Source organism: Lolium perenne, chromosome 2 (assembly GCF_019359855.2).
Source record: "Lolium perenne isolate Kyuss_39 chromosome 2, Kyuss_2.0, whole genome shotgun sequence".
NCBI lineage: Eukaryota > Viridiplantae > Streptophyta > Magnoliopsida > Poales > Poaceae > Lolium > Lolium perenne.
This window is the reverse complement of record NC_067245.2, coordinates 43139473-43152842: the sequence shown is the minus strand read 5'-3', so window position 1 is coordinate 43152842 and position 13370 is coordinate 43139473. Positions and strand designations below refer to the sequence as shown.

The following is a 13370-nucleotide window of genomic DNA, read 5'->3' as shown; positions in this document are numbered from 1 at the left end:
AAAACAAAAAAGAAGATCAACTAGTCCATTAACAATTCAGCATCTAGCTGGCACCATATATACACGCATCGATCTATACTGACTTTAATTTCTTCCCGTTTTCCCTCTTTTATTCTGCAGCAAGAAAACTGTTCATCCGGAAGAAGGGGCTTGTACTTGCGGAGTTGCTAGCTAGCTGTTCAATACTCAAGTCAGACACAGAGGATTTGTTCTTCGTCACTCTGTGGACTTCGGAGCTCCGTGTGGTGCTGCATATATATTTGCCGTTGCCGCGTTGCGTATACCACCATCCATGTAAAGCGAATTCGCCGTGACTGCCATGCCCCGGTGAAACGATCGAAACGTTGACACCATGTTCGTAGTTGGGAACTAACGGTTGTTGGTTTAGCATACTCTAGTGGCACTTGGAGTCTTCTACGCATGTCATGTGGCGCTAAACGGTAAGTGAGCTTAGTAATATGTTTTGATCAGGCAGGCTGGATTGATATTCTGCCTTGTAGCAGTGAAACAAGTTAGAAGTTAAGACAAATTCAGACATGAATTACTGGTTAAGACACAGTTAATTTGTTAACTATAGACCCCACTTGGGAAAAAAGTTTATCCACCCACCATGCCATGCAAACATCCGATTGAAAACCCCACTCTTCCCGGACTCCCAGGCCGGATAGATGTGGATATTCCACATGCCTGCATCACTATCCGTTCAATACTCCTCGTAGTCAGCGCTCGCGCGGGAGTTCAGATCAGATGCTTGCTGAGTTGTGTTAGCATGTTCCCCGCACTCCTAGAGAACATGAGTTTCCCAATTAATAATGCAGACAAGACAAACCCTTGCCAATTCTTCTAACCAAGTCATCCCCCAACCGGGTGTACAAATAGACGTGTAGAGCTGCTGCAGCTTCACACCTCAACCACACTCAAGTTTCCACTTCCAGTCTCCTGCTTGCCAAGTGCATCGAGCTCAAAGATGGCTAGCAGGGTTGCGATCTTGGTGTCGTGTGCGCTGCTCCTGGCGGCGACATGGCAGGGTGCGGCGGCGGCGCCTCGGCTGCGGGTCGGGTACTACCAAAAGAAGTGCCCGGCGGCGGAGTATATCGTCAAGGGGGTCGTCGGCAAGGCCCTCCAACAGAACCCCGGTCTCGGCGCCGGCATCATCCGCATGGCATTCCACGACTGCTTCGTCCAGGTACGTGCTCCTAATGGCTTGCTCATGCATGTGCTGTAAAACATCCAACACGTGGTTGACATTGCCCATGTATGCATGCGCATTGCAGGGCTGTGACGCGTCGGTGCTGCTGGACCCGACGGCGGCGAACCCTCGGCCGGAGAAGCTCGGCGCGCCCAACTTCCCCAGCCTGCGCGGCTTCGAGGTGATCGACGACGCTAAGGCGGCGCTCGAGAGGTTCTGCCCAGGAGTCGTCTCTTGCGCCGACGTCATCGCGTTCGCGGCCCGCGACTCCGCCTACTTCCTCAGCAACTATCGCATCAACTACCAAATTCCATCGGGGCGGTTCGACGGGAGCATCTCGCTCGAGACCGACACGTTCGCCTTCCTACCCCCGCCATTCTTCAACCACTCGCAGCTCGTCGCCAGCTTCAAGGCCAAGAACATGAACGAGGACGACCTGGTGGTGCTCTCCGGCGCGCACTCCATCGGCCTCTCGCACTGCTCCTCCTTCACCGACCGCCTCCCCCCGAACCCCTCCACCATCAACCCTGCTCTCTCCACCCTGCTGCAGAGCAAGTGCCCCGTGAGCCCAAATTTCACTAATGACCCCACGGTGGATCAGGACATGGTGACACCAAACCTGTTGGACAACCAGTACTACAAGAACATACGGAAACGCAATGTTCTCTTCACCTCTGACGCGGCGCTGGTAACATCGCCCCTGTCGGCGAGGAAGGTGTATCAGAACGCTTTGTTCCCCGAGGTTTGGGAAAAGAAGTTCGAAAGGGCCATGGTCAAGATGTCAGCTATCGAGCTCAAGACCGCTGCCAACGGCGAGATCAGAAAGAACTGCAGGGTCGTCAACAATTAGGTTTGCTGGGTGATCACGATCTGCAGTTACATTTGAATGTGTGTGCACTCGCTGTCCTTATAATTCATTCGTTGCATTTAATTTGCTGACAAGTTGTTTCACTTCTATTGGTGCATTCAGCTGATCATGTTGTAGTGCTATATTCATAGAGTTGTGTTTTTGTAATAGGTGTCTCACGTGACTGAATAAAGTATTCATTTTCGGCTTGTCCAGGAAAATATAATTATTCGATCCAATGTATGTGGGTGCCTGCACCAGGGGATTTTAGGAGTAGTAGCCTCTGGAAAAACATTCACAAAAATACGAATATAAATTTCGTTTTAGACATAATCTTTCGCAAGCTTAGAACTTTGCAAGAAACAAACCTAAGAAAAAAATGTTTAATGCGAACAGTTTAAGTTGGAAGGTTTTACCAACCACTACGGGAAAAACTGTAGTTCCTGTGTTGCCGAACCTTTGCCGTGTGCCAAGCGCCACGGAACACGGCAATTACAAGCTTTGCCGTGTTCCACGGATAAAGAACACGGCAAAGATATAAAACACGGCAACATACAAAAAAAAAGAACACGGCAAAGAACTAACCACGGTAAAGTTCCGAAAAAGAACACGGCAAAGAGGTGAACACGGCGAACTTCGGCCAGGACATACGGCAAAGGTCGGCGGCACGGCAAAGGCTGCGCCACGTGTCCCGAGGGAGTTCTCGAGACGGCGCCGTCATAACGACGTGGCTTTTCCGTGTGTCCCCAACGGACACTGATGTCTACGGGAGCTTCTATTCTTGTAGACAGTGTTGGGCCTCCAAGAGCAGAGGTTTGTAGAACAGCAGCAAGTTTCCCTTAAGTGGATCACCCAAGGTTTATCGAACTCAGGGAGGAAGAGGTCAAAGATATCCCTCTCATGCAACCCTGCAACCACAAAGCAAGAAGTCTCTTGTGTCCCCAACACACCTAATAGGTGCACTAGTTCGGCGAAGAGATAGTGAAATACAGGTGGTATGAATAAATATGAGCAGTAGCAACGGCACCAGAAAAGTGCTTTGCTATCCAGGACTGGCGTGTGGTTGATGGTGGTAATATTGCGGACAGTACAGATGCAGTAGAACAGTAAACAAGCAGCGATAGCAGTATTTAGGAACAAGGCCTAGGGATTATACTTTCACTAGTGGACACTCTCAACATTGATCACATAACAGAATAAATAGATAGATGCTAGACTCTACACCCTCTTGTTGGATGATGAACACTACTAACTGTGTAGGATTACACGAACCCTCAATGCCGGAGTTAACAAGCTCCACAATATTCAATGTTCATGTTTAAATAACCTTTGAGTGCATGACAGATCAACATAACCAAACCAAGTACTAACATAGCATGCACACTGTCACCTTCACGCTACGAAAGGAGGCATAGATCACATCAATACTATCATAGCAATAGTTAACTTCATAATCTACAAGAGATCACAATCATAGCCTATGCCAAGTACTACACGATGCACACACTGTCACCATTACACCGTGCAGGAGGAATAAACTACTTTAATAACATCACTAGAGTAGCACATAGAATAGTAGTGATACAAAACACATTGCAATCATAAAGAGATATAAATAAGCACTTCACTATGCCATTCATAACAGTGAATAAGTATTCTGTGAAATATAGCCTAAGAGACCCACACGGTGCACACACTGTCACCTTTACACACGTGGGACAAGGAGTCTCCGGAGATCACATAAGTAAAATCCACTTGACTAGCACAATGACATCTAGATTACAAGCATCATCATATGAATCTCAATCATGTAAGGCAGCTAATGAGATTATTGTATTGAAGTACATAGGAGAGAGATTAACCACATAGCTACCGGTACAGCCCCGAGCCTCGATGGAGAACTACTCCCTCCTCATGGGAGACAGCAACGTTGATGGAGATGGCGGTGGTGTCGATGGAGGAGCCTTCCGGGGGCACTTCCCCGTCCCGGCGGCGTGCCGGAACAGAGACTCCTGTCCCCCAGATCTTGGCTTCGCGATGGCGGCGGCTCTGGAAGGTTTCTCGTACCGTGGATTTTTCGTATCGAAGATTTAGGTCAGGGACCTTTTTATAGGCGAAGAGGCGGAGTCGGAGGGGCGACGAGGCGATGACACAATAGGGGGGCGCGGCCCAGGCTCTGGCCGCGCCACCCTGTCATCTGGGGCCCCTGTGGCCCCCCTCTGGCGGCTCTCGGGTGTTCTGGAAGCTTCGTGGAGTTTTAAGACTCTGGGCGTTGATTTCGTCCAATTTCGAGAATATTTCCTTACTAGGATTTCTGAAACCAAAAACAGCAGAAAACAGGAACTGGCCCTTCGGCATCTCGTCAATAGGTTAGTTCCGGAAAACGCATAATACTGACATAAAGTATGCATAAAACATGTAGATATCATCAATAATGTGGCATGGAACATAAGAAATTATCGATACGTCGGAGACGTATCAGCATCCCCAAGCTTAGTTTCTGCTCGTCCCGAGCAGGTAAACGATAACAAAGATAATTTCTGGAGTGACATGCCATCATAACCTCGATCATACTATTATAAGCATATGTAATGAATGCAGCGATCAAAACAATGGTAATGACATGAGTAAACAACTGAATCATAAAGCAAAGACTTTTCATGAATAGTACTTTCAAGACAAGCATCAATAAGTCTTGCATAAGAGTTAACTCCTAAAGCAATAAATCAAAGTAGAGGTATTGGAGCAACACAAAGGAAGATTAAGTTTCAGCGGTTGCTTTCAACTTGTAACATGTATATCTCATGGATAGTTGTCAATGCAAAGTAATATAACAAGTGCAATATGCAAGTATGTAGGAATCAATGCACAGTTCACACAAGTGTTTGCTTCTTGAGGTGGAGAGAGATAGGTGAACTGACTCAACATAAAAGTAAAAGAAAGGTCCTTCAAAGAGGAAAGCATCGATTTCTATATTTGTGCTAGAGCTTTGGTTTTGAAAACAATAAACAATTTTGTCAACGGTAGTAATAAAGCATATGTGTTATGTAAATTATATCCTACAAGTTGCAAGCCTCATGCATAGTATACCAATAGTGCCCGCACCTTGTCCTAATTAGCTCGGATTACCGGGATTATCATTGCAATACATATGTTTTAACCAAGTGTCACAAAGGGGTACCTCTATGCCGCCTGTACAAAGGTCTAAGGAGAAAGCTCGCATTGGATTTCTCGCTTTTGATTATTCTCAACTTAGACATCCATACCGGGACAACATAGACAACAGATAATGAACTCCTCTTTAATGCATAAGCATGTAGCAACAATTAATGTTCTCATATGAGATTGAGGATATTTGTCCAAAACTGAAACTTCCACCATGATTCATGGCTTTAGTTAGCGGCCCAATGTTCTTCTCTAACAGTATGCATGCTCTAACCATTAAATAAGTGGTAAATCGCCCTTACTTCAGACAAGACGGACATGCATAGCAACTCACATGATATTCAACAAAGAGTAGTTGATGGCGTCCCCAGGAACATGGTTATCGCACAACAAGCAACTTAATAAGAGATAAAGTGCATAAGTACATATTCAATACCACAATAGTTTTTAGGCTATTTGTCCCATGAGCTATATATTCTAAAGGTAGAGGATAGAATTTAAAGGTAGCACTCAAGCAATTTACATTGGAATGGCGGAGAAATACCATGTAGTAGGTAGGTATGGTGGACACAAGTGGCATAGTGGTTGGCTCAAGGATTTTGGATGCATGAGAAGTATTCCCTCTCGATACAAGGTTTAGGCTAGCAAGGTTGTTTAGAACAAACACAAGTATGAACCGGTACAGCAAAACTCACATAAAAGACATATTGCAAGCATTATAAGACTCTACACCGTCTTCCTTGTTGTTCAAACCCTTACTAGAGAATATCTAGACTCTAGAGAAACCACTCATGCAAACCAAATTTTAACAAGCTCTATGTATTTCTTCACTAATAGGTGCAAAGTATATGATGCAAGAGCTTAAACATGAGCACAACAATTGCCAAGTATCAAGTTATTCAAGACATCATACCAATTACTACATGTAGCATTTCCCGTTTCCAACCATATAACAATTAACGAACCAGTTTCAACCTTCGCCATGAAAATTAAAAGCTAAGAACACATGTGTTCATACGAACCAGCGGAGCATGTCTCTCTCCCACTCAATCATGAATTTATTCAAACAAAAACAAAAATAAAAACAAACAGACGCTCCAAGTAAAGTACATAAGATGTGATCGAATAAAAATATAGTTTCAAGAGAAGGAACCTGATAATTTGTCGATGAAGAAGGGGATGCCCAAGGCATCCCCAAGCTTAGATGCTTGAGTCTTCTTGAAATATGCAGGGGTGAACCACCGGGGCATCCCCAAGCTTAGACTTTTCACTCTTCTTGATCATAGTGTATCATCCTCCTCTCTTGACCCTTGAAAACTTCCTCCACACCAAACTCGAAACAAACTCATTAGAGGGTTAGTGCATAATCAAAAACTCACATGTTCAGAGGTGACACAATCATTCTTTATACTTCTGGACATTGCACAAAGCTACTGAAAGACAATGGAATCGAAAAATCCATCAAGCATGACAAAACAGGCAATGCAAAATAAAAGGCAGAATCTGTCAAAACAGAACAGTTCGTAAAGACGTATTTTTAACAGGCACCAGACTTCTCAGATGAGAAAACTTAAAACTAATGAAAGTTGCGTACATATCTGAGGATCACTCACGTAAATTGGCATAATTTTCTGAGTTACCTACAGAGAATTAGACCCAAATTCGTGATAGCAAAGAAAACTGTTTCTGCGCAGTAATCCAAATCTAGTATCATCCTTCTATTAGAGACTTTACTTGGCACAACAATGCAATAAAACTAAGATAAGGAGAGGTTGCTACAGTAGTAAACAACTTTCAAGACTCAAATATAAAACAAAATACTGTAGTAAAATAAACACATGGGTTATCTCCCAAGAAGTTCTTTCTTTATAGCCATTAAGATGGGCTCAATAATTTCAATGATGCACTCGCAAGAAATAGTAGTGGAAGCAAAAGAGAGCATCAGGAAGCAAATTCAAAACACATTTAAGCCTAACATGCTTCCTATGCATAGGAATCTTGTAAATAAACAAGTTATGTAGGCATAATGCAATAAGCATAGGAAAACTAGACAAGCGCAACTTAAGATTTTTAGCATATAGAGAGGTGTTTTAGTGACATGAAAATTTCTACACCCATATTTTCCTCTCGCATAATAATGTCCAGTAGCATCATGAGCAAACTCAACAATATAACTATCACATAAAGAATTCTTATCATGAGTCTCATGCATAAAATTATTACTCTCCACATAAGCATAATCAATTTTATTAGTTGTAGTGGGAGCAAATTCAACAAAGTAGCTATCATTATTATTCTCATCATCAAATATAGGAGGCATATTGTAATCATACTCAAATTTATCCTCCATAACAGGCGGTACTAAAAGACCAATATCATTATAATCATCATAAATAGGAGGCAATGTATCATCAAAGTAAATTTTCTCCTCAATGCTTGCGGGACTAAAAAGATCATGAAAACCAGCTTCCCCAAGCTTAGAACTTTCTATATCATTAGCAACAACGGTGTTCAAAGTATTCATACTAATATGTTCCATGGGTTTTTTAATTTTCGGATCAAACCATCCATGTCTTAAATCAGGAAATAGAATAAGAAGCTCATTGTTGTCCATTATGCCTAACTAGTGTAAACAAGAAACAAAAAGATGCAATTGCTGGATCTAAAGGAAATAGCTTCGAGCACTCACACAATGGCGCCAGAAAAGTACTGTTACCTGGAACCGGAGTATGAGTGCCTTTTACCTTTCCTCCCCGGCAACGGCGCCTGAAAAGTGCTTGATGTCTACGGGAGCTTCTATTCTTGTAGACAGTGTTGGGCCTCCAAGAGCAGAGGTTTGTAGAACAGCAGCAAGTTTCCCTTAAGTGGATCACCCAAGGTTTATCGAACTCAGGGAGGAAGAGGTCAAAGATATCCCTCTCATGCAACCCTGCAACCACAAAGCAAGAAGTCTCTTGTGTCCCCAACACACCTAATAGGTGCACTAGTTCGGCGAAGAGATAGTGAAATACAGGTGGTACGAATAAATATGAGCAGTAGCAACGGCACCAGAAAATTGCTTTGCTATCCAGGACTGGCGTGTGGTTGATGGTGGTAATATTGCGGACAGTACAGATGCAGTAGAACAGTAAACAAGCAGCGATAGCAGTAGTTAGGAACAAGGCCTAGGGATTATACTTTCACTAGTGGACACTCTCAACATTGATCACATAACAGAATAAATAGATAGATGCTAGACTCTACACCCTCTTGTTGGATGATGAACACTACTAACTGTGTAGGATTACACGAACCCTCAATGCCGGAGTTAACAAGCTCCACAATATTCAATGTTCATGTTTAAATAACCTTTGAGTGCATGACAGATCAACATAACCAAACCAAGTACTAACATAGCATGCACACTGTCACCTTCACGCTACGAAAGGAGGCATAGATCACATCAATACTATCATAGCAATAGTTAACTTCATAATCTACAAGAGATCACAATCATAGCCTACGCCAAGTACTACACGATGCACACACTGTCACCATTACACCGTGCAGGAGGAATAAACTACTTTAATAACATCACTAGAGTAGCACATAGAATAGTAGTGATACAAAACACATTGCAATCATAAAGAGATATAAATAAGCACTTCACTATGCCATTCATAACAGTGAATAAGTATTCTGTGAAATATAGCCTAAGAGACCCACACGGTGCACACACTGTCACCTTTACACACGTGGGACAAGGAGTCTCCGGAGATCACATAAGTAAAATCCACTTGACTAGCACAATGACATCTAGATTACAAGCATCATCATATGAATCTCAATCATGTAAGGCAGCTCATGAGATTATTGTATTGAAGTACATAGGAGAGAGATTAACCACATAGCTACTGGTACAGCCCAGAGCCTCGATGGAGAACTACTCCCTCCTCATGGGAGACAGCAGCATTGATGGAGATGGCGGTGGTGTCGATGGAGGAGCCTTCCGGGGGCACTTCCCCATCCCGGCGGCGTGCCGGAATAGAGACTCCTGTCCCCCAGATCTTGGCTTCGTGATGGCGGCAGCTCTGGAAGGTTTCTCGTACCGTGGCTTTTTCGTATCGAAGATTTAGGTCAGGGACCTTTTTATAGGCGAAGAGGCGGAGTCGGAGGGGCGACGAGGCGATGACACAATAGGGGGCGCGGCCCAGGCCCTGGCCGCGCCACCCTGTCATCTGGGGCCCTGTGGCCCCCCTCTGGCGGCTCTCGGGTGTTCTGGAAGCTTCGTGGAGTTTTAAGACTCTGGGCGTTGATTTCGTCCAATTCCGAGAATATTTCCTTACTAGGATTTCTGAAACCAAAAACAGCAGAAAATAGGAACTGGCCCTTCGGCATCTCGTCAATAGGTTAGTTCCGGAAAACGCATAATAATGACATAAAGTATGCATAAAACATGTAGATATCATCAATAATGTGGCATGGAACATAAGAAATTATCGATACGTCGGAGACGTATCAGACACACGACAAAGGTCCTTGTCCCGCGCACACCCCTCCCCTCCCGCCAACTTTTTCCGCGCGAAGTAGTATGTCAGCAGCATTTTGGCGCGAAACCTTCGCCGTGTGCAAAATAGCAAGGAGCACCGCAAAGATGGCTTTGCCGTGTGCCAGAGCAAAAAGAACACAGCAAAGATGGCTTTGCCGTGTGCCAGACCAAAAAGAACACAGCAAAGATGGCTTTGCCGTGTGCAGCTCTGTAAAGCACACGACAAAGGTCAAGTTCCCCGCCATTTCTTTTCCGCCATTTCAGCACTCTCCCTCCCTATATATACCCATGTCTCGGGCATTTCTCCTCCACATCCACCAGCACTTCTCCTCTCTAGCACCGGCAACCAATTCTCCTCCAAACACCACCAGCGAAGAATCCATCCTCTGCAGCCGTCGAGATGCCTCCTCGTCGCCGTACCAACCATAGCAACACGAGCTTCACAGGCGTCCGTTTGCGACCTGGGGGCCGTTTCACGGCTGAAATCTCCGCCGTCGGAGTTTTGCGTGTTCCTGATACGTCTCCAACGTATCTATAATTTCTGATGTTCCATGCTTGTTTTATGACAATACCTACATGTTTTGTTCACACTTTATGATGATTTTATGCATTTTCCGGAACTAACCTATTGACGAGATGCCGAAGTGCCAGTTGCTGTTTTCTGCTGTTTTTGGTTTCAGAAATCCTACAAAGGAAATATTCTCGGAATCGGACGAAATCAATGCCCAACATCTTATTTTTCCCGGAACCTTCCAGAAAGTCAAAGGGGGACCAGAGGGGAGCCCTGGGAGCCCCACACGTGTGGGCGGCGCGGCCCAGGGGGGGGGCGCGCCCCCCTAGTGTGAGGAGGCCCCGTGGCCCCTCCGACTCCGCCTCTTCGCCTATAAGTTGCCTCCTGACCTAAATCTTCGACACGGATTGATGAATAAGCCACGGTACGAGAAACCTTCCAGAGCCGCCGCCATCGTGAAGCCAAGATCTGGGGGACAGGAGTCTCTGTTCCGGCACGCTGCCGGGACAGGGAAGTGCCACCGGAAGGCATCTCCATCGACACCACCGCCATCTTCATCACCGCTGCTGTCTCCCATGAGGAGGGAGTAGTTCTTCCTCGAGGCTAAGGGCTGTACCGGTAGCTATGTGGTTAATCTTTCTCCTATGTACTTCAATACAATGATCTCATGAGCTGCCTTACATGATTGAGATTCATATGATGAGCTTTGTATCACTATTAATCTATGTGCTACTCTAGTGATGTTATTAAAGTACTCTATTCCTCCTCCATGATGTAATGGTGACAGTGTGTGCATCATGTAGTACTTGGCGTAGTTTATGATTGTGATCTCTTGTAGATTATGAAGTTAACTATTACTATGATGGTATTGATGTGATCTATTCCTCCTTTCATAGTATGATGGTGACAGTGTGCATGCTATGTTAGTACTTGGTATAATTGTGTTGATCTATCATGCACTCTAAGGTTATTTAAATATGAACATCGAATGTTGTGGAGCTTGTTAACTCCGGCATTGAGGTGCTCTTGTAGCCCTACACAATTAATGGTGTTCATCATCCAACAAGAGAGTGTAGAGTGGTTTTATTATGTGATCAATTGTAGCCCTCTTGTAATCTAGATGTCGTTATGCTATTCAAGTGGATTTTACTTATGTGATCTCCGGAGACTCCTTGTCCCACGTGTGTAAAGGTGACAGTGTGTGCACCGTGTGGGTCTCTTAGGCTATATTTCACAGAATACTTATTCACTGAGTTATGATTTGAGTTGGATGTCTCTATGAAATTGTGGTGTGTTAGTACCTCCTATGAATGCTCACAGTGACAGCGTGGGGTGTTTATTAGTACTTGGGAATACATCTTTAAGGTTTGCCTACATGATGAATTAGTGTTCGTTATCTTGCCAGAGAGTAATTCAGAATAGCATAGTGAAGTGCTTATTTATATTCCATTATGATTGCAATGTTGAGAGTGTCCACTAGTGAAAGTATGATCCCTAGGCCTTGTTTCCAAATACTGCAAACATCGCTTATTTACTGTTTTACTGCACCTTTACTTCCTGCAATATTACCACCATCAACTGCACGCCAGCAAGCTATTTTCTGGCGCCATTATTACCACTCATATTCATCCATATCACTTGTATTTTACTATCTCTTCGCCCAACTTGTGCACCTATACATCTGACAAGTGTATTGGGTGTGTTGGGGACACAAGAGACTTCTTGTATCGTGATTGCAGGGTTGCTTGAGAGGGATATCTTTGACCTCTTCCTCCCTGAGTTCGATAAACCTTGGGTGATTCACTTAAGGTAAACTTGCTGCTGTTCGACAAACCTCTGCTCTTGGAGGCCCAACACTGTCTACAGGAAAAGAAGCGTGCGTAGACATCAAGCACTTTTCTGGCGCCGTTGCCGGGGAGGAAAGGTAAAAGGTACTCACACTCCGGATCTCGGCAACTAAGCTATTTCCTGGGTAAGTGCTCAAAGCTATTTCCTTTAGATCCTGCAATTGCAACCTTTTGTTTCTTGTTAAACACTAGTAAGGCATAATGGAAAACAACTGTGAGCTTTTTAATCTATTTCCTGATTTAAGACATAAATTGTGTGTTGCAAAAATTGAAAAACCTATGGAACCTTATTTGCATGCTAATGGCAATGTTATTAGTATGAACACTTTGAACACCATTGTTGCTAATGATATGGAAAATTCTAAGCTTGGGGAAGCTGGTTATGGTGAGCATGATATTTTTAGTCCCCCAAGCATTGAGGAGAAAATTTTCTTTGATGATACTTTGCTTCCTATTTATGATGATTATAATGATAGTGATCTTTTGGTGCCACCTACTATGGAGGATAAATTTTATTATGATTATACTATGCCTCCTACACTTGATGAGAATAATAATGATAGCTACTTTGTTGAATTTGCTCCCACTACAACTAATAAAATTGATTATGCTTATGTTGGGAGTAGTAATAATTTTATGCATGGGACTCATGATAATAATGATTTATGTGATAGTTATATTGTTGAGTTTGCTCATGATGCTACTGGATATTATTATGAGAGAGGAAAATATGGTTGTAGAAATTTTCATGTTACTAAAACACCTCTCTTTTTGCTGAAAATCTTGAAGCTGCGCTTGTCTAATCTTTCTATGCTTGTTGCATTATGCTTCATGAATTTGTTTATTTACAAGATTCCTTTTCATAGGAAGCATGTTAGACTTAAATGTGTTTCGCATTTGCTTCTTGATGCTCTCTTTTGCTTCAACTCTTATTTCTTGCGAGTGCATCATTGAAATTGCTGAGCCCATCTTAATGGATATAAAAAAAGCACTTCTTGGGAGATAACCCATGTTTTTATTTTTCTATAGCAATTTTGTTTTATATTTGAGTCTTGGAAGTTGTTACTACTGTAGCAACCTCTCCTTATCTTTATTTTATTGCATTGTTGTGCCAAGTAAAGTCTTTGATAGTAGAGTTGATACTTGATTTGGATTGCTGCGCAGTAATAGATTTCTTACTGTCCTAAATTTAAGTCGCCCCGTCTGTAGGTAACTCAGAAAATTATGCCAATTTACGTGCATGATCCCCAGATATGTACGCAACTTTCATTAAATTTGTGAAT

At 43.5% G+C, this 13370-nt stretch overlaps 1 protein-coding gene across 1 annotated transcript in view; it reads left to right on the top strand.

The window, feature by feature from the left end:
- The first annotated feature begins 952 nt into the window (after positions 1-952).
- The window catches only part of LOC127329897 (peroxidase 2-like), a 212230-nt gene continuing 199812 nt past the window's right edge, over positions 953-13370 (top strand). The window contains exons 1-2 of the mRNA XM_051356307.2: positions 953-1186; positions 1275-2126. Coding sequence (XP_051212267.1) covers positions 968-1186; positions 1275-2039 — 984 coding nt within the window. The 5' untranslated portion in view covers positions 953-967 and the 3' untranslated portion in view covers positions 2040-2126. The remainder of the gene's footprint in view (positions 1187-1274; positions 2127-13370) is intronic.